This window comes from Motacilla alba, chromosome 21 (genome assembly GCF_015832195.1).
Source record: "Motacilla alba alba isolate MOTALB_02 chromosome 21, Motacilla_alba_V1.0_pri, whole genome shotgun sequence".
NCBI classification, from domain to species: Eukaryota; Metazoa; Chordata; class Aves; order Passeriformes; family Motacillidae; genus Motacilla; species Motacilla alba.
The window spans coordinates 5,317,127-5,342,228 of record NC_052036.1 but is presented as its reverse complement, the minus strand read 5'-3'; the positions used below and the strand labels follow the sequence as shown (position 1 = coordinate 5,342,228).

The following is a 25,102-nucleotide window of genomic DNA, read 5'->3' as shown; positions in this document are numbered from 1 at the left end:
GCACCAGCGAGTGCTCGTGATGAGTCCTTCCCAAAGCCCTGGCTCTAAGACGGGCTGGACCTGCAGCACCGGCCTGATAAAAAAGGCACCAGGCTCCCGGTACTAAAGAGATTTCAGCATTTATTACAATAAAAGACAGGCCTGAGGCGTGGGGCCCGGGGCCGAGCAGCAGCGCTCCCGTCGAGGATGCTGCAGCGCCGGCGCTGGGGCTGCTCGGCAGCGATGGCCCCGATGCTCCCGGGGAGCGGCACAGCTTCCCTGGGGCAGATGCCCCTTTCTATCCTGAGTTTTGTCCCTCTGGATTGGTTTCTGTTTGGATCCTTCATTTGCAGGAAGGTTTGAGGCGCTCGCTTGGCCATTCCAGCTCTGTCCTGGCTGGCTCGTTTCTCTGGGGGTGCTGCCCTTTGCTGAGCTGTGTTATGGTGCGCTGGGCACCGCACTTCTTATAACTGCCCTTTAACCCCTTTAACGATATAACAACCAAGCTAACAGTACATGCTTAACGACCGATCGACTATTTTACAACAGTTTCTAACCTACTTTTAACAGGCCAAGTGCTGCAAAAGTTTCTGGCAGTTTCCGTCCCAAGACGGGCCCGGTTTGGGGGTAGTGGCAGTGCCCACCCAACAGAGCCGGACTGCCATCCCCAGTCTGCAGTCACAGAAGGCATTAGCAGCCCTCTCCAGAGGGCCGCCTGTAAACCAAGGGCTCCCTCTGCGGGCCCGGATGGACGGCAGGGCAGTCCCGGATGGACCCGCATGCCGGAGGGGACACAGGCTCCCGCAGCTCCTCCATTACCTGCCCTGTCCGCGGCGGTGTTGCGCGGGGCGGGCTGTCACCGGGGGCCGTTCCTAAGCGCCGTGTCCGCGCCGCCCTCCCGGCGGTACCGGGCCCGGTGGTGCGGCTGCCTGCCTTCCGCACCGGGGCTGCGCGTCCGGGGCCGGCGGGGCGGGGGCCGCGCGCGGGGCACGGTTTATATGGTTTATATGGTTTATATGGTTTATATGGTTTATATGGTTTATATGGTTTATATGGTTTATATGGTTTATATCCGCGGTTTGTAGTGCGGCCACAGCGCCGCCCGCAGCCCGGCGGGGCGCGGCAGCCCCGCAGCTCCGCACCGCGCCGCTCTGCGCGGCTCGGCTCGGCTCGGCTCGGCTCCGCTCCGCTCCGCGGCACAGCGGCGGCCGCTGCCGGTCCCCCGCCCGCCCTTCCGCCCACGGCGGCGCTCGGCGGAGCGGCATCGAAAGGCGGCGGCGGGGCCGGGGTCGGGGCTGCGGGACCGGCACCGCCGCTGCAGCGATCATCGGTGGAGCGGGAGCCGGCGCTGCCCGGCGTCGCTGCGAGCCCGCTGCTGCTGCCGCCCGGCGGGGCCGAGGTGAGTGATGCGTTCCGCGGTCCCGGGGGGCTGCGAGGTCTTGGGAGTCTGTGAGCACAGCCGTCTGTCGGGATGCTCTCAGCGTTCGGTTCTGCCCGGGGGGGTGTCATGGGGTATCGGTTGGGCTCCCGGGTCCCGCAGTGCTTAGAGACAACCGCTTACAATTGTGCCTTTTTTATTCTTTTTTTTTTTTTTTTTTTTTTTTTTTTTTTGTGTGTGTGTGTGTGTGTGTGTGTTTTTGTTGTTGTTTTTGTGGTTTTTTGTACTACCCCTCTCTCCCCTTCCCCTTTCCCTTTTTTTCTTCCCCCTGGGAATCCAGCAGCTGAAACCCTCAGTTGTGTGTTTAGCCAACTCTCCCTGGAAGCTGTGGATAGTTCATGAATATGCACAGGGAGATCGTTTCCCGGGAGGCTGCCTCTCTAACGAGCTGATTGAGCTGCGCCTGCAGCAGGGCTGCTCTCCTGGGGGAAAAGTTGGGTGCCAGAACTGAGGAGCTTTGTGTCTCTGGCTTCACGGAGGCTTGGCCGGCCTCCCTGAGGAGGAGCAGAGTCAGTGGGGTATTGGCCATAGTCAGGGGTGTTAGCAGGTCCAGCCAGGCAGGATCCTCATCTGCTGTGTGTCCAAAAGATATAAAGAGCATCATGTAACTAGTACATGTAAGGTAACCTTCCTGTTTTACACCAGCTTGTGTAGAAATGGACTTTTCCTGTCTAAAAACGTTGCACCACTTAATAAGGACATTTCATTGCTTAGCAACAGTCCCAACTTAGCTTGGTCCTTATGGCTCTTGCCATTCAGGTGGTCTTCAAAGACGTGCCAGTAAAACAGCCTCTGTCCTGGAGGAAAGACTCTGTTCTGTTTCTTCCTTGGTGATGCGATGACCAAGCCAAGGAGCGGAGCTGGTTACTACTGCCCAAGTATTTAAGAGCACTTGAGAGACTGGGAGCTGAGTGTAACTGAACAATTCCAGGCCAGACAGAGTAAGCTGGAAGTGGCCAGTCCCTCAGGCACGTGTGGGACCTTGCAGCTGCCTTGTTGATGCATCCTGTGTCACTTGCACCTTTGTTTTGTTCACAGGCACAGCAGCATGCTGGTTAACAACCTTCACTTATGCAATTATTAGAACAGCATTTTGACAGCTGTGCAGAGTCTGCTAGTGTTTAATGTAATACACAAACAAATAAGTTCCTTTAAAACAAGACTGTTGCCTGTCCTCGTCTGCTGCGGCAAGACAGACTAGTTGAGTGGGGTGAGGACTTGTGCTTTGGAAGAGCAATTCAAATGACAAATAAACACACAGACCTTTTGCTCACAAAGCCACATCCTGATACACATAAAATTTGCTACCTTAGAAACTCAGGCTTTTAAGAACAATTTCCCCATGAAAATTTGTGTAAGCTTTTGAAACTAGCTGTCTGTTCTCATCAGAACAACTTTGCTTGGGGACAATATTTTTCCTTCTTTCTCACCAGTAACCTTGTGAAGTGTTTATAAAGACAGAATCCACAGCACCAGCTTCCTTTAATTGCTCTTTTAGACTGTGTATCTAGATGGAAACCTAGCAACACAACAACTGTATAGAAGGAAGATGTTTCACTTCTTTTATCACCCTGGATGCATCTTTAGAGGTTAGACTCATCAAGCTAGTCTCTTTACCCTTGGAGCCTTATAGCTTGATTCCCTAAGCCTGGAATAAAATAGAACTGAGCTGGTGAAAAAGACAATAAAGATGGAATGCAAATGCTAAATAGGATAAAAGATGTGTTCTTCCTTTCTTCCTGCTGCCCCTGTGAATACCTGCAGTATTCCCATGGGGAAGATATTCCTTTGCAGAGAGAGAATGATTGTCTAATAGGAAAATGATTTAAGGGGAAACTACCCATCAGCATTTGTGTCCCTTTCACCAAGAGGCACAAGGGGAAAGCAAAGGGACCAATGGCCCAGAGCAGTGTGTAACAGTGTAATATGTGAGAACTGGACTGGCATTTGGGAAGAAGCATCAGCATCATCCAATTGCCCACAGTGGTGATGACTGTGATTCAGCTTCTGCAATGTACAGGGCAAATTCATCCTCAGGGGTAGGAAAAAAACCCCAACCCACAACCCTAAACACAAGCTGAAGTCACTCATACTCTGTCCAGATTTCTCTCACTGGCTATAGTGTAGTGTTCTCAGCTATATTGACAAGCACCCTTGTTGTGCATGTTACCATAGAATAGGGCACTTAGAGGGAGTCAAGGTGGCAATATCTGACTGGCTCTTTGTAATTTGGGGGCACATAAATGAGGAATTTCACACTGTTGAAATTGCTGTTGGTTTTTAGATGTTTGGGGGAAATGTGTTTGCTGGGTGGTAAAAATTCTTTCAGTATCTAGTGTGTCCTTGGTTGTGCCTCCCAAGATCTTGTATTTTTTCAGCATTAATGAATTAAACATCACAAATTCCTTTGTCACACCAACAGAAGAAGCAGCTAAGTTACAGGAAAACTCTGACCCCTTCTGTATCTGTAATTTTTGAACTGCAAATGAAGTGTTGTTGACAAGCTGTATTTTGCAGGAGTTTATGGGGTGGCTGTGATGTGTGTGTATGTAATCAAATCACGTGAGAGTGATAGGATGGGTGCATTTCAGTTTGGCACAGGGAGAGGGTATGCACATGGTGTTAACATTTTGTTTATCCAAAAAAGCCACAGCACATCTGTAATCCTCTAGTGATGCTAGTGCTCCAAGATAAGTGCTGCTTATACAAAGACTTGCCTGTTGGGTATGAGGACTTAATAAATGAGCTTGAGTGAAACTGGAGTGGGATAGAAGTTCATACCCGGGTGCATATGGAAAATCTGGATAAGCTGTGATTTTTATTTCTGAAGTTTGAACAAGTCCTCCTGTGAGATGCAGGGTCTCTGGGTAATGCTGCCGTGGTTTCTGTGCATGCCAACATGCAGTAAATCCTGGCAGAAACTCTCTTCAGCACAAAGTATTTATCATACAATTGGTTTAATCCTCTAATCTTATCAAGCACTAACATAAATGAGAACTGAACAAATTCATTCATTCTAAAAAATCAAATCCCATTCTATTTCTCAGCGTAGTGCAAAATATTTCTCCTTTCACTTACCTGATCGGCTTATTTTTTTAATCCATTGTTTGTTTAGACGTATCAGACTATACATTTGAGTTTATTGGTGAAACGTACAGGCACTCGGCTCTCCCGTGGTGTGAGTTTATCTGCGATTTGAGCAGCTGGAGGGGTTTCAGATCAGAGCAAGCAGTGCGGCCTGGGGGCCTGGTTACCGGGAGCTGAAGGAAGGAGCTCCTGCTGAGGGAGCGCTCCTCACCTCTCTGGCCACAGCAGTCCTGTGCGCTTTCTGTTAAAAATAGATTAGAAACTGGTGTAAAATAGTTGATAGGTCGTTGTGAGATACAAAGCTGTGTTTCGTGTCAGGTACACACAGGCAGCGTGTGTGCTTGTGATTGTGATATGTGTGGAAACTGATCACGGGACAATTAAAGGATGAATTCCAAAAAAAAATAACTGAGGGAGTAAAGCATGGAAGAAGGCCTTTGAACTTATCCTTTGTTTGCAATTAACTTTTATAGCATCTAAAATAAAGCTTTAAGGATGTTGCTACTGGACAGGAACTTTTTGCACATAGCTAAGGATTAAACAGCTTTGCAATAATAACCTTTTGAAGTATAATTTTAGAATATTGCTTGTAGTAAGGAACTTTGAAAATATAAGTTTAGAATATATGTAAAGGAAATATGCTTATCTCAACACCTTAGCAAAACAGTAAAAAGCAGCTTGAAAAAGGAAGATGAACATCAACCCAAGGATTGATAGCTTCGACCAAGGGAAGCTGGACATCACTGCTATGAGATTTATAGTCTTTGCAATTAAAAGGTGGGCCCACATCTGGAGTCTGGACCGCACCAGCTGGAAGACCTCTTTCTTCTTTCGGAAGTTGGACCCCACCATCTGGGAATACTCCTTTCTGGGGTACATCCTGAGAAAACTAACTCACAACAGTGTATAGAATTGTGACGTGAAAATTAGGAATAAAAACTGCTGAGAAAAGCTTATGTGTGCCCCTATAAATATCTGTACGCCCCAACCATCGGTGTGCAGTTGGAGGGAAAACTTCCCCCACTGTACCCAGCGCTGTTTTGCTCATACTTTACCACCTTAATTAATAAATTGATTGCTGCTTGAATATTGGCCTAGTCAAGCTTCTTATTTATAACAGTCGTTAAGCATGTACTGTCAGTTTGGTTGTTATATCGTTAAAGGGGTTAAAGGGCAGTTATAAGAAGTGCGGTGCCCAGCGCACCGTAACACAGCTCAGCAAAGGGCAGCACCCCCAGAGAAACGAGCCAGCCGGGACAGAGCTGGAATGGCCAAGCGAGCGCCTCAAACCTTCCTGCAAATGAAGGAGCCAAACAGAAACCAATCCAGAGGGACAAAACTCAGGATAGAAAGGGGCATCTGCCCCAGGGAAGCTGTGCCGCTCCATCTGGGATGGGAATGCTCCTGCTCGGCCCGCGGGCCCCTTGCTTGAGGCCTTTCTTTTTATTATAATAAAAGCTGAAATCACTTTAGCACCGGGAGCCTGCTCTCGTTTTTTTATCACTTTTTATTGCTTTTGTGCCAGTCAGAAAGAGCAGAAGATGCCCTTTGCCTTCTTCCTTTCCGCACACCTGGCTGTTTCTCTGTAGAGGCGTGTGTGAAAACGGTCCTCGGCCCTGTGGATGTGTGGCCAGGGCCCTGGCAATGTGCCTTCAGACCTCGTGATGAAGTTGAGCTATGAAATACTAGAACTAGAACTCAATCTCCCCCCGTTAATATAAAATTTTGATAGCCAAACCGATTTTTTTTTCTTTTACTGCTATATCTTATATTTTAAAGAAAGCAAGCGAACAGCGCTGAGTGGCCGGGGAGTCACCGCTCCACTCATGGCACACATCTCTACAAGTTCACCAGGGTATATATGTTGTTTTTAAGCCTACAAAGCGTTCTCCAGTGTGCTTGTGTTAGTCCAAATCAGCAAATGTCAGTAAGCTGGGATCAGCAATTTCATAATCTTTCCAGGTGGTCGTTGGCTTCCTGTCCTTCCTGTGGTCATCTGGAGGGAGGCCTTACCGGTGTCTATTATGTGATTTTGTCAAGTGCATCAAGATTTTTATTATCCATAAGCATTTAGTCGCTTTGTTGCAATATCTCTTTAATTTTAGCACAACTTCCTCTTTTTATTCTAAGCATCAGTCGTCTTTCTACCTCATCTCTTTGTTCTACTAGACTTCTTCTATTTCGATGCTTTATTTGGCTATTCGGTCAGAAATGTTCAAAACTGTTCTTTGTAGTTATCCCAGGGAACGCATCCACTTCTGACACAGCAGATACAAGCATTTGCTGATTCCACTGCCAACTGACACGAATTACAAAAACATTTTTCACACCCGTGATACCGCAGAACAGGCTATCCCTTCAAATGATTGATTTAACACAGATTTACCTGAGTTCATTCATCTTGTTGTACCTTTACCAGAGTGAATTTTCTCCCAGTTCTGTCCTTACCGATGCCTTTGCTAAGGGCTGGATCCTGCCTGGTCTCCTCTTTCAGAGCAGCACCTCATTTCGTGAATAGCTCTGCTGCCTTCAGTGAGGCTGTTCAAGAGAAAGGCTGTGGTGCCTGTGACTCAGACTAATGCAAGTCAATTTAAAGGACAGATTAAGTGCAGTGTGAGTATGGATTGCAGTGTCTGGCCCCTAATGAATAATTCAGGAGTATAGAGGAGACAGCATAAGTGCTTAATCCAGCTCTAAGTGAAGTCAGAAAAGACTTTCCATTGACCCCCGTCCAGGATACGTTTCAGCAAATCTTAACTAGGTGTGAGTTTGTAAATTGTCCCACTGACAGCAGTGTGCTTCAGGCGTGGGCTACAACAACTGTCTGCATTAGCACCCAGCTGAATGTCATTTATGACTCTCGTCTGCTGAACTGTCATTGACTGTCCTCTGCAGCACCTAAGGGGAGCTTTCTGAGGTCTGAGCACGGCTACTGAGTCATGCTTTTATAGCATTGAAAACCGGAAAAGATTAATAACTGGAGTAGTACACCATTAACAGAAGAAAATACAGAAAATGGTTGGAAAAACAAGCTTCAAAGGTTTAATTTTGGTTGCTTAGAGCCAGGAATGGTGCCCTCCTCCTGCAAGAGCAAGGCAATTGTGTGTGGTAGGGATCCCCCCACAACTGGACACTCTGCCTTTCACAGCTCAGGAGTCCTGAGCTGCCAGTAGCTGAGTGTGATCCGCCTTCCCGGGGTGAATTGAACTCCCAGGGACTGCAGGTGCCCCTGGAAGAGCTGGTGTGGGGATGGCAGAGCGGTTCTGCTGGTGGGAACCAGAGGGTGCTCTGCACCTGCAGCTCTTGTTTTCAGGTATGGCTCTGTAGCACCTGGGGATTCTGTCCTTCCAGCTGCTCCATAGGGATTTATTTTCCCATAAAAGTTCAGTCCAGCACAGCCACTAGCAGTGATGATTCTTCTCATGGTGGCAGCATTATTGACTTGAAGGGGCAGGGCATCTCCTCCTGGTTGTAACTCAACATATAAAAATTCCAGTGTAACCTGTGCCTTTGTTCTGAGCCTGCAGATTCTGGCAGTGCCACGGGCTCTGCTCTCCTGTGGGGACACACGCACACCCACGACAGAGCAGGGCAGCCCAGACAGAGGCTGTCTCCTGCACTGAAATTAGGAGTGTTATAGATGGGTAATGAGATGGTTAGCTCTCACAAATAAGACATGAATAAAATGTGTATGTTAAGTGTGAAAAATGTGTATTTTATGATTGGCTTTTCGCAAATATTAAAATTAATATTATATGTGTTATGTTAGAAAGTTATGCTGTGTTAATTTTCTTAAGCAGGATGTTAAATATAGTTTTAGGTTATAACATCATGTTAAAATAGAAACTAGGCTGTGTAAGATACTTTTTTTAAAAGAGAGGAATGAGCTACTCCCAGTGAGATAGCAGCCACAGGACACCTAAATCTTTCAGAGAAAGAGAATTTATTGCTCCCTTATCAGAACAAACTAACTTCTTCCCACCTTGTTCAGCCCTGAAGATGCCATCAGGATTCAGAGGAAGAAGCTGACACTGAGCAGACAGAATCCCATGTTTGAATGGAATTGATGCATCATGGATGAGGTGTATGAATGTGCAACAGGATGTTGCTTTGAAGGGTTAATCCTCTGTTAACGTGGGTCCTTTTTCAGGCTTCTTTTGCCCAGAAAGAGGTACCTGGACTGTCTGTAACTCTTTGTTTTTATTGTCTCGAATTGTCCTAAATCCTAATTGTCCAAATTTTTATTACTCTAATTATATTACTATTTTTATAACCATTTCATTACTATTAAACTTTTAAAATTCTAAAAACAATTGGTTGGCATTTTTCACAAGAAGTTTTATTGATATATAGTTATGTTATTGTGAGATGTTCTTCCATAGTCTCCTTTCCCCTCCCCCTGGTATTGTTCTCAGTGGATGACCTTGGTACTTGGGGCATTTGGGACAAGGGCAGGCTGGTTACTTGAAGGCATGGCACGGCAACACTCGACCTCCAGTCGGGTTGCAATAAAGCAGTCTCCATCAATGGACAGCAAAGAAGAGTTAACTGACAGGCTCTGGGAGGGGCTAGGGTTCCCTGATGCAACACCAAAGGTACAGAAGGTAGAGCGGTCATTTTGTGAATGGGCACATGGTGGTTTAGTTCCGTGCTCCCAGTGCTGTAATTTCTCCTTATTCAATTACTTTGCTGTTTTTAAGGCTTAATAAACCTTTGAAATTTTAAAAGTGAGCATCTGTTGGATTTTCAGGGTGACCCCAAGGTCTGGGAAGAATGATGCATCTGACTCCATGAGATCAGAAGGCTAATTAATTACTTTATTATACTATATTGTACTAAAACTATACTACATCATACTTACTTCTAACTGCTACTGAAAACTTGTGACTGTCTCTCAACAGTCAGGACACAGCTTTTTCCAATTGGCTCAGGAAACAAAACAATCCTTAGCAGAATCCAATTGACAAGCTCCTTCAGATAAACAGTCTTCCAACACATTCCACATGAGCACAACAACAGGAGCAGCAAATGAGATAAGAATTGTTTTGATCATTCTTTTCTCTGCTTCTCTCACAGCTTCTCTCTGTACAGAGGGCATGTGAATACCACAAGCATCGTTTCTCACAACAAATACCTCACCTTTTTTCCTGTTTTTTGAGTTCTCTCTGCTTGCTGGGAGAAGTGGCTGGGGGAGGACAAGGCTGGGGTGCTTTCCCTGCCATCTGCCTTAAAGGCAGCAGGCTTGAAAGCTGGCACAGTTACCTCCTGATCTTTGCCAAGCTCTGTTAATGCAGAACAGCTTCTCCTGTAGAAGGCAGTTCATGTTTCATAAATACTGGACAAAGGGGAGAGGCCAGTGTGTTTAAAAGGGTTGAAAGACACACTGGCAGTCATCTGCTTCTTGAACTGCTGCTGGCCTTCACTCTCTGCTGCTTTATGGGGAGAGATTTAGGGGTGAGTGTCATTTTTCTGCCTGGACTTGAAGGTGTGAATGCTTGCTGCTTTTGGGGCCTGGTTCTGCAGCTGCATCTCACTTGCAGTCATGTCAGTGAAGTCACTTTGGATTTATTACTGGGAATGCTACCTGGGATCTACCTGCTAAGCTACATGGAAAAGCTTATTTGGGCTCCAGGGCATCCTGTCTGAGGCTGCCACAGGCTTTCTTCCTGTCTTACTTTTTCATAGCAGAAATCTCTTTGACTAGAACAAAGAGGAGTGTTCTGGGAGATTTCTAGTTTTACTCTGAGCTCACTGGGCTGATGTTGGGCTAGCAAGTCACAGGGTCTCTGTCACTGTTAAATGGAGCTGTAGATACCACTGCTGCTCCTCATTTGGCAACTAAAGTTGAATGATGTTAGCTGTACTTTTCCATCAGAGATGGAATTCCATCAGAGATGGAGCTTGACTGTGGAACCTTGCTTAATTCATTTGTGAACTTGCATATATCCTGTCGATTTCCCTAGAGGAATAAGGAATTGAATCTGACGGGTGTTTGCAAAGGGTTTATGCAGTCTCTGATATATGATGCACAAAGTACTCTGCTCCTAGAGGGATGTTGACTTGTTTCTTGGCTCTGTGTTGCACCTAGGAGCTGAGAATGAACTGCTTTTTGGCTGTATTAAAATCTTTGGAGACAATTTGGAAAAAAATCCCCACAAAACAACACCTAACTGTTGTACTGCTTGGGGTACTGCTGCACATGCAGCACACTTGGTTCCCTGAATCCAACAAGTTCTCTCTCTTCCTCCTTTTAACAAGGGAAATGAATTATTGAAGAAGATGGGGCTGCATACTCAGGTTTGAACTAGAGCCCAATGGGGCATTTTAAACATGTTTGAGAAATGCCCAAAGCAGCCCCGGCTCCTGCCTATAAATCAAACCTAGCCCAATCCTCTGTCTTTGTATTCCCACTGCCACCACTTTCCCTCCACCTCCCCCCTTGCTCACCCTCCCACTTGCTCTCCAGCTAAAACTCAGGCACTAGGTTTAATCTCCAAGCCAGTTTTTAGAGCTGAGTTGAAATGGAGAGGTGGACAGGCCCACAAGTGCATGGAAGTGACTCAGAAACACAATGGGCTCCAGTTAAACTGGGAGTCAGGACAATATAGACATCAGCTTGTTTTTGAAGATAAATTTATTTTGCCTGAAAGCTCAGACTAGTTTTTGGACCATGCTGAAAGCTGCTCCTTGCAGTGCTTCCTGCCAACAGTTGCAATTTCCAACCTCTGGGCATGGCAGGCTGGGCTTCTTCAGGACCCACAGAGCAGCTGCCTTGGACTTGACATCCAGACTGGACTGGACATCCAGAGTGTCCAGTCTCTGGATGTGTTTCTCAGCAGAGTGTCTCACAGTCTGATGTATATGCTGCAAGCCATTTCTTTCCACATCCAAACTGAATTTTATTTCCAAGGCCATCCCTTCTTTTTCTCCCCATCCCAGCCCTTGCTTCTCAGCTCTGCCCCTTCACACGAGGCTCGGAGATGGGCAGCTGACCTGGGGTCTGGGGTGCTCTTTGGTCCATTGCATGCTTGTCTCTGGTATCAGTGTGCTTGTGCACAGAGCGTGGCAGAAAAGCTGCAGCATTGTAGGGAGCTATAAAACACCAGTCTATGACAACTGGAAACAAGATATATCAGCAGGTAAATGCTTCATCCCCTGTGGCAGTGCTTACGCCAAAGAAGCAAAGCTTCGTTCCTGTAAATCTGCTGTCTGGAACCAATTCCTTGATGCACGTTTCCTCACAGTTACTGCAGAGTTCATAGCATGGGTTGGTGTGTAAGTGGCACAGGAAAGCATCTGGCCTTGTTTAGATTCCAATATCAGAGAGAGAGCTCTACTGTAAGTCGCAGACAAATAAGTTTTTTATTACATTTCCTTTACAGACCTCTTGCAGTCCCTTGTAATTCTGATGTGTTGGAGGGAGAGAATTCTTTCTTGATCCGAACCTTGGCTTCTCTGCAGCTAAATTAGTTCCTGCAAGTACACCAACCTGCCTACCTGCTCATTTATTTGGTTATGTTGCAGATCCTGGTACTGTTTGCATTTCCATTTCTTTGGCTGATTCAGGAAGTGCCTTCAGTTACTTTCCTCTTGTACTCAGCCAACAGCCTGGTTTCCAGAGGGTCAGACACAGTTCCACATCCACATAGGGCTGCGGAGTGTGTCCCTTTGAAAATCAATTTGCAGATGTCTTTTCAAAAGTATTCTGTGTTTCCTTGTGAAGGGGAATCCCAGGAGTCTTTTGAAAAAGGCATGTTGTGAAAGGATAGAAGTCTCACACTCCAAAATATGAGAGCAATTCAGAGCAGATGCTGTGCTTTGCCTCAGGAAAGCTGGAAACCTAACTGTAGAGCCACAAATATTTTTTTCATTTTTGTGCTTTAACTGCAGGACTTAGTCCTTAGAGATAGTGCAAGTAGCATCTCAGCCTGTGAACATCTGTCTGAAAGTGTGGGGTGCAGTAAGAAACTGGGAACAATTGGCTGAAATGCTTTGATCCTTCCAGGTGGCAGTTCTTGTGCCTTTGGGTTGGCTGGTTGCCACTCATGAGCAGCTCGTGTGGCTGTGAATCTGCATCTTTGGCAGCAGAAGGGGAATAAGGGCAATGATGATTTTTGCCTCTTTCTGAACCGCTTCAGATCACGGACTTCCAGGTCTGTGCTGGGAGGGAGGAGAAGAGAGCAGAGAGGAAGGGCATTGCTGCGGTCTCAGCTCAGTTCTGGTGGCCTAAATCTGTATCCTAGAGACATGGCTCCAGTGGCAGCTTCTGGGAGCTGTTGCAAGCAATATTTCCCTCCCTTGTGCAGTGACTAATAGGAACCTGCTTGTGGTGTCTCTTGTTTGTGTTAGGAAGCATTGTGGACTTTCTCTGAGATGAATGTGTCATTAAAGCCTGTTTGCTTATTCTGAATCCCTGCCCCCTTCTCTGCTAATGGTCTGCAGGACTGTGCTTATTGAGCTGTTGCCATATTTAATGTGAGTTTCTGCATGGCTGGTGCAGCTGGCAGTAAGCTTTAACTCATTGTACTGGCAGGGGGTCTGCTGACCTGCTGCTCAGGCACTGAGGCAGCGTGTCTTGTCTTCACATCTTCCCCTCAAGAAGTTTTCCTTCTGTTCTGAAAAACCTTGTGCTTGCCCAGGTCCTGCTCTGGACCAGTGAGCTGTGTGGCACTAGAGGCTCTTCAGCCTCTGGATATTGCACATCTGCTTCCAGATTTCTCACTGGTTCTTGGAGGATGAAATAGCAGTGCAAATTAATGTAATTCCACAAGCTCTGGGTTTTCATGGGAAGAAAGCAGGTAGCTTTAGATACATTAGATCAAAATGGGTAGCCCCTGGAGTGAGACACTGTGACCTGCATGATGCCACACATGCAAGTATTTCAGTACTCCTGCTGCTCCCTCATTTGGGAGAGTGCTACAGATCCTCCACTCCTCTCATGCTGGTGTGTGGAAAGCCCTGCTGAAAAAGTGAATGTGGCTAAAATACCGTGGGAACTGTGTCCTCACTACAGATTGCAGCCTTACAGCCTTCCTCTTCCAAATCTGGCATTTTCTGATGGCAGTAAATTGTAGCAGTGAAAAAGAAGACCTTTAGATACATTAGATCAAAATGGGTAGCCCCTGGAGTGAGACACTGTGACCTGCATGATGCCACACGTGCAAGTGGGACTTTGTGCCTGTTCCTCCTCTTTCTGGAAGGTCAGAGCACAATGAGCAGAGCTGGCTAAGTATACTCTTCAGGTGGAGCATTTGTAACATTCTCTTTTAACCTCGTTGTACTTTTTCAGTTGGAGTGGCAAGAACTGGAGCTGAAACAGCTGCCTGTGCTGTGGTTGGCAAGAAGATCTGGCAGGACAGGTTGGAATTCCTGTCTTGCCTCTCATATTGCTGCCCACAGAAGCACAACCAGCAAAGCCTCTTCTGCACAAGCTGCTGCTTGAGCTGCTGAGAGAAGCAGCTCAGATGGAGGGTGAGGAAGAAGTTTCCCTGCTCCTTCTCAGTGATGAACTAGCAGCTTATGTGAGTTATGTGGAGAGGAGCCTTTAGGAGAGGGTGTTTTGATCAGTCCCAGAAGTAGTATGAACATGTTGGGGCTTAGGTTTCTTTTTGTTCCTTTTTACTTATAGAATTTTTTCCCTTAAGTTGCTAGGAAACATTAACAACTGGGTACTAGAGAAAACAAAAAGTGGCCAAGCCTCAGGAGAGGAGGGCATCTGATTGCACTTCTCTTATCTGGAGTTTCTCTCCAAAGGTGAGATTTAGGCAGTGTGAAAAATGCCAACCACTTGTTTTTAGAATTTTAAAAGTTTAATAGTAATAAAATGGTTATAAAAATAGTAATATAATTAGAGTAATAAAAATTTGGACAATTAGGATTCAGGACAATATGAGACAATAAAAACAAAGAGTTACAGACAGTCCAGGTACCTCTTTCTGGGCAAAAGAAGCCCCAAAAAGGACCCACATTAACAGAGGATTAACCCTTCAAAGCCAACAGCCTGTTGCACATTCATACACCTCATCCATGATGCATCAATTCCATTCAAACAAAGGATTCTGTCTGCTCAGTGTCAGCTTCTTCCTCTGAATCCTGATGGCATCTTCAGGGCAGAGCGAGGCAGGAAGAAGTTAGTTTGTTCTGATAAGGGAGCAATAAATTCTCTTTCTCTGAAAGATTTAGGTGTCCTGTGGCTGCTATCTCGGTGGGAGTACCTCGTTCCTCTCTTTTTAAAAAAAAAAGTATCTTACATAGCCTAGTTTCTATTTTAACATGATGTTATAACCTAAAACTATATTTAACACACTACTTAAGAAAATAAATACAGCATATCTTTCTAACATAACACATATAATATTCACTTTAATATTTATGGAAATCTACTCATGTAATATGCATTTTTCACAATTCCTATCCTCATATCTTTTCCTGAGAGCCACTTAATTTCAAAATTTTAATAATTTGGAGGGAGGGTCTTACATTTTCCATTCCAAGGGAGGCTCCTGCCTTTCAAACCAGACACCTGTCTTTCAAACCAAGACAGCACACCAGCAGGGTATTGCTGGAGAGCTGCACATGGATGAGGCTGTACAGCCAGCCCTTGTCTGAGTCCCTCCTCCCACTGCAAGGGCTGGGTGTGGGGAGAGGGGTCAGAGTCTGCATGGGAATCCTGCAGCTGAGCACAGAGTGGTATCAGTCCTGGTGGTTAACCTAAACTGGGTAGAATAATAAATGACTGGTAGTCACTGCCAGCAGGATCTGGCTTTCCTTTTCAGGGTGACAGTGGTGTGTAGAGCTGGAGTGTATCTGTAAAACAGCAGCACAAAAGCTTTGGGGTTGGAAGTTTAGTGCATTGGCTTGGGAATTGATGATTCCCTTCTTTGGTCTGACATTCCTTCCTAGAGTGATCCTTCATGGGATAGTAATGCAAGGCTCTGCTTTGTGGCAGCCATCCATATTTAATGATCTGTAAAGGCTTTGCTCTGAGCACAGGTGTGTGGGAATCCACATACCTTTGACAAGCTTGTTCCTTTGGGCCCCTGCAGGCGGGATCCAGGGTGCTATTGAAATCTGTCAAGGCACCCAAAGGCACCTAGCTGAGCCAGAAGTGATCCCTTTACTTAGCAGCAGCAACCTTCTGGGGTTCAGATAAAATCTAAGTAATTTTTGTAGTGGTTAGGTAAGTAATTTCTGAAGCATATCAGAGCCTCAGCTTGCTTGGTACCTGTTTGCAGAAACCTGGAAGTGCCACATAGCTGAGTGACAGCAGAGCTTATCACCAGCACAAGCAAGTAACTTAGGTAATAAACATGGCACAGGGCTGCGAGGCATGTTTTGTGAGATTATAACCAAGACGCTGCTTCTGACACCTACAATCATTAGTTACAATAACCAGAAGCAAATTATTTTATCAGGAAATTAATTTTCTTTGGCAGCAACAAGCATGTTAGCAAAGTGCTTATGCAGGTATACCTGTGCAGCAATCCCAGGATGTCAGGGCACTAAACATGCATGGTTTGATGTCAGCAAATCTTGGTGACCTTTGTCTTTGAAAAGTGCCAGTTCCAGTACTTTAGAGCATGTGTTTTAGGGCAATTTATTGGGTTCTTTTTGGTAATGTGTATGGTGTGAATTTGGCTCTCATTGTGGAGGTTGGATATCCCTCACCAGCACAAAGGTTACGTTGCACAGTGAGGGCTATGTTTCATGATGCAGCTCAAATTATACTTGCAGAACACAGCAGATTTTGTGGCTTGTTGCACGCAGCCCCCATTTTTGCCCTCAAAAAGATTTGGTATCTTGTGTGTCAAACTAGGCACCCAAAATAAATGTCTACTTCTTTCTTCATCTCCTGAGCTCCAGCACCTGTCAGATGCAGACTACACCACCCCCTCCTTCTCCGAGATGCTTGAGAAGATTCAGTTCAGCCCTGTTTCTTCAGCCCTCAGACTCTGTCATGACAGGCAGTGTTTAAAAGCTCACGAGGGAATTAATAATTCTGCCTGTGAGCCAGGCATGAGCGGCATGCAGGAAATGAGGCATGAGACCACACGCTGAATGATGAGCAGAGGACAGGGTAGTGAATAACTGCTGGGTTTGGGGAGCATCATCCACTGCATGCACTGGTGGAAGCCAGAGTCCTTGCCTTGGACACTGAGCTTGGAAGCAAAACTACACTGCAGAGCCTTTACAAAAGAGGGACAAATTAAGGATGCTGGACTGGGCCTGAATTTGACATTTCCTGACTGGTGAGTGCTTGACTTTGCAGCTAATCTTTCCACACAGTTTTTGGGCATGCAATTATGAGTAGATCTAATCAGTGTTTGTCAGAGCCTGGAATAGCAGGTGGGTGCATGCAGAAGATCCTCAACATAGTAGGCTGAGAGTGCTCTAAGCAGCCTTTGTCCAGTCTGAAAGCTGGTTGAGAGATGGTAGAATCATTTAGATTGGAAAAGATCGTTGTACCTAATCACTTAAGATCATTGATCCTTCTGTTTCCAGCTGCTCTTATCTTAGCAAGGCCTTAAAAGTTCCTGTAAGGTGGAAGAGGGGTGGAACAGTCAGCAGTGGAAGGGAACGCCTCAGTAAGAGATGAGGGTGCATGTGCCTGTGCTTGATTTCATAAAAGCTTGAGATCAGATAATCCTCTTTCCTATATACAGCCCTGCCTATTGTCTTGCTTTTTGTGGGCAAATGGAATTACAGACTGTAGAGCTTTTATATATATATATATTTAAAATAATGTTGTTGAACTTTATTCCCAGCAAACACATATTTATATAATTACACTGTAATTCCAACAGCTCTGTGCTGCTGGAGCATTCTGATATCATTCTGATCTGCAAAGTGCCTGGGGTCTGGCAGTGTTTTTCTGCATCTTACTAAAGGATTTAAAGCAAGTGGAAAGGGAAATGCAAAGCACACAGAAAGAAAATAGATTAAAGCCTTGTTGTTGTGCTGTGCTTGCAACTGGGAAAGTGAACCTGCTTAACTAATAATGGTGGAGCCAGCTCAGCTGGCAGATCAAACCCGTGCTTTTGAGCAGCATGTGCATCTCTGGGCTCATATCCCATTGAAACAGCTTCTCTCTGTGTCGTATCCTCAAGCACAGCTTCTGGTCTGTGGCTGAATTAAATCAATGTTTTGAGAAGTATTATAGGACATTCAGGGTGAGTTGTCCATGGCCTGCTTGACTTTTCCAGGAGTGCAAGACTTAGGAAAGTCAGATCTCCTGGACAAAAATCATATCTAATTCTCCCTATTGTTTTGTTTAACAATTCATGAAGTCTACACTGAGAAAGGGACTCCATGCTCTCATGATAGCTGTGTTGATAAGGGAGAATGGTATTGTATTTGCATTGCCCCCAGACGAAGGCAGGAATGATGCATCTGACTCCGTGTTCTCAGAAGGCTAATTTATTATTTTATAATACTATTTGTATTAAAGAATACTACACTATACTAAAGAATACAGAAAGGATACTTACTGAAGGCTAAAAAGATAATAATGAAAACTCGTGACTCTCTCCAGAGTCTCAACACAGCTTGGCCCTGATTGGCCAAAGAGTGAAAACAACTCACAGCAGAATGCAAGGAAACAATCACCTGTGGGTAAACAATCTCCAAACTCGTTCCACATGAGCACAACACAGGAGAAGCAAATGAGATAAGAATTGTTTTCCTTTTCTCTGAGGCTTCTCAGCTTCCCAGGAGAAAAATCCTGTGCAAAGGGATTTTTCAGAGAATGTGAATGCTACAGAATGGGGACCTGAGAAAGCCCTTCCTGGTTGCATTTTAAAATCAGATTAGTCTTCTAGATTACTTCTTACTTCTAAATTAGCCTCAGTGATTCAAGTGTAGAGCAAGACTGTGGTGCTGTGTCCTGGTGTCCCTGTGGAGCTCTGCTTTAATGTGGTACATTAACGACGGCCTCCAGTTGTTCTTCATGGCCAGAGCTGTGTGCAGCTGTGTCACAGAGATGTGACTTTCACCAGCACCCGGATGCTCTTAGGATAATTTGGAAGCACAAAGGCTATTTCTGTCTCTCTTATAGGAACTTCATGTTGCTATCAAAGGGACCTAAAGCTGCCTTTGGTATAAACTCCATAAGATTTCAGGAGCACAAAACTGCTAGCTCTGCTCTGAATGCTCTGCACATGGGAGAAACCAGTGTGAAGTTTGATTATTTTGTCAATGAGAATCTCCTATATTAGAGAAATTGTCTTTCCCTCCCTTCTAGTCTTGAGTTTTCTTTCCTTTTTTCTTTCTAGCTTGGTGTTGCACAATGCTTCCTTTTTCCTGTAGGAAGGAACCAACTGGGTAATTGAAATGGAACACTAGTGAGGATCTTTTATTGTGAAAGTCAGCATTAATTAGTCAGGTCGGGTGTAATTAGCTTCCTCATCTGTCACTGCTTCTCTCCAACTTGCCGATGCCTTTCTTCTAGATGTCACTGAAAAAGAACTGTCTTGTGGGAGCTGCATGGGTGTTTTTCCTGGTTGAGGTGCAAGTGAATGACAATCCCTGTGGGGCTGTTGGGGCTTGAGCTGGATCTCGCTTGCAGGAAGCCTGTTTGCTTTGGAAATAGCAGAGGGAAGCCCAGCAAATCTATATGCCTACCCAAACCAGCTGAATCAGTGCCTCTTCTCTAAAGAAACACACCCAGGGCTCCAAGGAGTACTCTAATCCTCTGCCTCTTTCAACCTGATGCAGGCTAAGCTTGCGCAGAAGTGAGGCAGAGCCTTAATGAAGGCTGCAGGATTAAGTTCTCTGTGTGTATCCTGGAGCTGAAAAAGTAATTGGGCCATGATTCAGTGCTGAGAGTCTCTGGATGGCATGAGAAGTGATGGAGGGAAAACAGGCCAGCCCTCAAGTAAAATTCAAGCAGAAAAAAATGCATTTCAATCCCCTTCTGGATGATTTGAGGGTTTATCTCCCCCACCAGTTCAATTTGCCATGTTTTGGGTTGCATAGGCTGTCATCCTGATCCAGACAGGATCTGAGGAAGGTGGCAAAGCCAGATGAGTCCCAAGGGCAATGCTAAGTGTGCCATGTCTGGCTTTGGAGCTGAATCAGCTCTGCTGAAGGGGGTTCAGAGCTGTGGATGCAGGCACATGCTTGCCCTGCATGCAGAGGGAGGCTGGCACTGCTGGGGACAGTCCAGGTGCCACCCACCCTGCCCATGCCTCTGCCCCAGACCAAATCTTGATCCTTCCCTGACTCAGTTCTCATGTGAGTGTATACAGGGGCTTCTCCAGAAATTTCTGTGCTGGAGTTCACACCAGTGCCAGAATTTGTTCTAGTCTGCAGCTAGAGGGTAACATGTCGGTCACCAGACATTATTGGTGCCCATGTGTTACAAATTAGGGTTTGCAGTCCAGACCATGACAACTGATGGACAAGTCAGAGGGAGATACCTTAGAACTGATCCCATCCTTGAGTTGAGGATTTAGCTCCTGGTTAAAAAAGAAGATAGTGTAATCCCTTTTCTGCTGCCTTATTATTATGTTGCTCTCTCTCATTTTCCTTTCTTGTCACATGCAGGCTCTTCTCTCTCAGGATAAGAATCTTTTCCCTCCTTCTCCTCAGTAACTCAATAAAATGGGAAATTATTATGTCTCTTTATCTCTCTTTCTAAAGAGAGAATACATACACTTTTTCAGATCTCACAGTAACTCCATTCCCCAGGGCAGAGGGAGAAAAGTCAGGGGTAGAGGGGAGGTAACTGCAGGTACACACCAACCTGCTCAAGTGGGGTGAGTGAGGTTTACACCTGAGCTCCTGCAGCATCAATCTACACCAATGTGAGCTGGAGTTCCAGCTTGGCTGTCCCTGAGAGGCTGAAGGGTAACAGTCCCTGGCAGCTGAGTGATGGATGGGGGTCACACCCCAGCCAAGGCTGTGCTGAGGATGCCTGGCAAAGGAGAGCAGTGTGGGGTGACCTGTGAGCTGTGGCTGATAAGGTGCTGTGTTTGGGGGGGCTGGTATGCCAGCAGGATTTGGACACATGTTTTGTCATCTTGGATGAGATCATGGCTGTGTTTGGGAGTGTAGAGTGTGATGAGAGAGAAGGCAGGACTGTGGTGAGAACCCTCCAGGAGAGGATTAATCTGCAGATTCAGAGACTTGAGAAAGCCTCCTCCCTGTCATGACAGAAATAAGGCTCTGCAAGCAGCAGCACAAGAGTAGGGTGGGTCTGTGTTCCCATGAAGCTGAGTAGTGCCTGCAGTCCAGTGCCTGTCCTGGGCAGCATCATTTTTATACTCTTGGCTTTACCCCAGTGCCAAGGGCTCACACAGTGATACATGTGTATTCAGGGAAACTTTCAGGCACTCCTTGGTTGTTTAGGATTATGCATCCTGAATATTAAAGAAATCTCAATGGAGTCTAAAACCAACTAGATTACTCATAACCTTTCCAGAGGATGGAAGATACACATCCCCACCTCCAACTCTCCCCACCACTGTTTTCCTCTTGCTGTCTCAGTCCTTCATGTGAAGGGGCAACAACACAGAAGAGTTTTGTGGGCTGTCCTCTCTTCACCCTATTTCTCAGGCTGCTGAGGTTGAAGGTCTGGCAGGAGAGGGACTGTGGCCATCTGCCAGCTGTGGTACCTGTCTGTTTTTGTGCTGAGATAATGTCCTAGGGTGACGTTATGATGCTTGTATCCCCAGTCGTGTTCTGTTTATGCTGGATATTATGAGCAGGAGGCTCAAATTTGGGAGTGTAGAGTGTGAGAGAGAAGAAGGAGGCTCAAATTTGCCCTCCTGCACAGTCTCCAGAGTCTAGCTTGAGATGTGAGCCACTGTACGAGCCTAACCAGGGTGAGGGGCTGGAAGAGCTGCTGCTCTCGCACTGACAGGAAGAGTGGGATGTTTTGAGACAAGATCAGTTGCAGATTAAAGGCACTGATGAACATTCCTGCTTTCCTTGGTGTGGGCCGGAGCAGGGGGCTGGAGCTTGGAGGTTCCCTGCTCTCCACAGGTTTTGTGATGAGGGGAACACTCTGCCCAGACATGCACAGATGCTGTCCAGACCAGACTGAATCCCATGGGAGCTGCTGTGGATCCCGTGAGTTCTCTGTGAGCAAAGCCACTGGCATTGCTCAGACTGGCCAGAGCCAGAGAGGTTGCTGTGATCCTTGCTGCTTGGCACCAGTGCTCCTCTGCCAGGGAGCATTTTTGTCCCATTGCTTTTCCTCTTGGTCCAAGTTCATGCAGCTCCTAGGCCTTCTGAGGACATAGAGCTAAGAGGTACAGGCAATTTATCTTCCTGCTGATAAAATAGAAACACTGGTTAGGAGCAAAGCTCGTCAGTTTTTCTGGACTGTGTGTAAATTGCTTTCAACTCTGAGGGTGAGGTAACAAACTGAACCTGTTGGTTCATTCATTCGGTGACAGGGGCTACTGGCTTTGCTGCCTTGGGCCAGAAAAGGGAGTGACACTCACAAGGTCAGGGCTTTGCTCTGAGGGACCAGAACTTGTGGATCCTTGGCTTGGGAGGCTGTCACATTCATATTTTGAAAAATCCCTTTGCCCAGGATTTTTCCCCTGGGAAGCTGAGAAGCCTCAGAGAAAAGGAAAACAATTCTTATCTCATTTGCTTCTCCTGTGTTGTGCTCATGTGGAATGTGTTTGGAGATTGTTCACCCACAGGTGATTGTTTCATTGCATTCTGCTGTGAGTTGTTTTCACTCTTTGGCCAATCAGGGCCAAGCTGTGTTGAGACTCTGGAAAGAGTCATGACTTTTCATTATTATCTTTTTAGCCTTCAGTAAGTATCCTTTCTGTATTCTTTAGTATAGTTTAGTATTCTTTAATACAATACAGTATCATAAAGTAATAAATTAGCCTTCTGAGAACAGGGAGTCAGAGTCATCATTCCTTCCTGCCATGGGGCACCCTGCAAACACAACAGGAGACCACCATGAGACACCCAGGGTAAGTCTGGGAAACCCTTGCTAAGGAGAGCACCTCCCAGGGATTATCCCTTTCTTTCCTGGCCAGGTCTGGGCCCATCAGGGAGGGTTTCCTCCTTCATTCCATGAAAGCAGTAAGTGCTTTTTCTTCCTGGTTGTTCTGTAGGAATGGGAAAAATACACTCCACTAACAATATTCTGCAGGAAGAGAGGGAAGGCAGGTTGTTCAGCCCTTTCCCTTCCCACACTGTCAGTGGATATCCCTTTGTCATAATACGACACAGAATGAACGACACTCACATGCTGAGATGTCCAAGGCAAAAAAGAGTGTATTTATTTCCAGACTTCAATATTTATAGAATTCCAAAAGTGATCACGGATTGGAGGATAAAATTGCCACCTCTCCAACCACACTGGTCAAACCAACAGTCCATCAATTCTCTCCTCCTCCAGAAAGGAATGCAAAACAATCATTATTCACATGAAAAGTGTGTGAGGAACTCCATTACAAAAATGTAAACATCAGAAAGCTTAGAAGAACTTTAGAAGCATGGCGACATCCCTTCAGGAACTAGAGCAGGGTCACAGTGAGTTCTCAGAGGGGTTGATGTGTGCTAGTGTGCCTCTGCAGGTGTGGGTGTGTGCTTCTGGCTCTCTGTGCACACACATGCACACCTCGTGGGAAAGATGAATACTGCTATAAATAGCTGGGGGAAATCTATTGTCAGTTCTAAGGAGAGGAAGATAACGCTCCTTTGTATTTTGTATCTGGTAGCATGAATCACTCCTGGATGTGAGAACCAAGTTAGCTAGTTAAGTGTTCATGCTGCCTCAGTGTGAGCAACATACTGTGAATCCCTGCAGTCTCCTTGCCTGGTGCTCCTGGAGCCATGCAGAGCCTTCCTCTGCCACAGCACTGGGCTCTGGGACTGTCACTTGAACTTCTCCCTCTCTGGTTCCTCTGCCAGGCAGAGTGTGGGATACCCCTTGACAAGGCTGTTGTTTCAGTGGCTATAGCACATCTGTGGGGTTTGGAAGGAGTGATGCTTTCCTCCTGAGGGAGCTGGAGTGTGCCTCTGTCCTGGCTCTGCTGCTGCGAGTCTGTGGATTCACGGCTGTGCCTGTGACACCACTGCTGGGTCTTGCTGACTGCTCTGTCTGTGTGCAGGTGCTGGACATGGACACAGAGGATGATCCATTGTTACAGGATGCCTGGCTAGAGGAGGAAGATGAAGAGGTAGCCTTCAGCTCCCGGAAGAGGCGAGAGGGGGCTCTGTTGTGTGGAAAAAGCCCGTGCAGAGTCAGGCCCCTGTGTGTCACACTGCCTATGTCTGGCTTCTGGAACATTGTTGGCTGGGTGTTTACCAACCCATACTGTGCTGGCTTCATACTCTTCCTGGGCTGTGCCATCCCTGCTGTGCTTGCTGTTGTCATGTTCCTCCACTACCCTGCCCTGGATATTGACATCTCCTACAACGCTTTTGAGATCCGCAACCACGAGTCCTCGCAGCGCTTCGACGCCCTCGCCTTGGCCCTCAAATCCCAGTTTGGCTCATGGGGGAGGAACCGCCGGGACCTGGCTGACTTCACCTCAGAAACCCTGCAGAGGCTCATCTTCGAGCAGCTCCAGCAGCTTCACCTCAATGCTTCCCATCTTGGGGTCAGCTCACGGGTCAAGCGCAGCCCCGCAGAGGGCAGGATGAGCTCCCTGCAGCCCCGGGCCCACCTCAGCACAGCAAACCAGACCTCCCGGGTCGGGAGAGGAGCCCCGCGCTGGGACTACTCCAGCACTTACATCAGTGCTAACACACAGACACACGCTCACTGGCGCATTGAGCTCATTTTTCTGGCCCGGGGGGACTCTGAGAACAACATCTTCACCACGGAGCGCCTGGTCACCATCCACGAGGTTGAGCGCAAGATCATGGACCACCCTCGCTTCCGTGAATTCTGCTGGAAGCCCCATGAGGTCTTGAAGGACCTGCCCCTGGGTTCTTACTCCTACTGCTCCCCTCCCAGCTCCCTCATGACCTACTTCTTCCCCACTGAGAGAGGAGGGAAGATTTACTATGATGGCATGGGACAAGACCTTGCTGACATCCAAGGTGAGCTGAGGGCCATGGGCAAGCGCTGGCATGCTCAAGGAATGCCTCTCCTCAGGTTCAGGCAGTCAGTGGTGTGCAGCTAAGAGGAGTGACTGCCTTGTATGGAGAGGAAGATGCTGCTGGGCTGTGCCTTGAGGAATTGTCTTTTCTGCACCAGGGCCCCTTTTCAACCCTGCAACTCCAGTCACAGGTCACACAGACCCCCACAGGCAAGTGAGAGGGACAAGTGAGGGGGTGTCCTGCATGGTACAGATGTCTTCTACTGACCCTTGTCCCCTGTAGATGGCTGTGGTTCACTAGAGCAATGTCAGGGGCTTGAAAAGACAAACAGGGATGAGCTTCCCTGCACTACAGAGCAGATTAAAGAGGTCCGTGGGCTGTTCTGGCAGCTTGTGAGTCACCAACTGGAAAGGTTCCTACAAGGAGAGGAGGAAAAGGGCCCTGCCTCCTCCTCCCAGCTCTGTACCCTGTACTGTGCACCTCTAGTAGAACAGAGGCTCTGGGTGGTGACAAAGAGGTGACTCATGAGGAGTCTGTGGGTGTGATGTGGCTGTGGGATGTACCCTCCATCTGTCT

At 46.8% G+C, this 25,102-nt stretch overlaps 1 protein-coding gene across 4 annotated transcripts in view; it reads left to right on the top strand.

Annotated features, from left to right (window-relative positions):
• Positions 1-740: 740 nt before the first annotated feature.
• The window catches only part of DISP3 (dispatched RND transporter family member 3), a 47,071-nt gene continuing 22,709 nt past the window's right edge, over positions 741-25,102 (top strand). For 3 of the 4 annotated variants that reach the window (XM_038159915.1, XM_038159914.1, XM_038159918.1), the window contains exons 1-2: positions 741-1,378; positions 23,590-24,526. In XM_038159915.1, the coding sequence (XP_038015843.1) occupies positions 749-1,378; positions 23,590-24,526 (1,567 nt within the window). In that variant the 5' untranslated portion in view covers positions 741-748. Of the gene's footprint in view, positions 1,379-15,221; positions 16,753-23,589; positions 24,527-25,102 lie in introns of those variants that run through there. The other variant, XM_038159917.1, reaches the window with a different exon arrangement.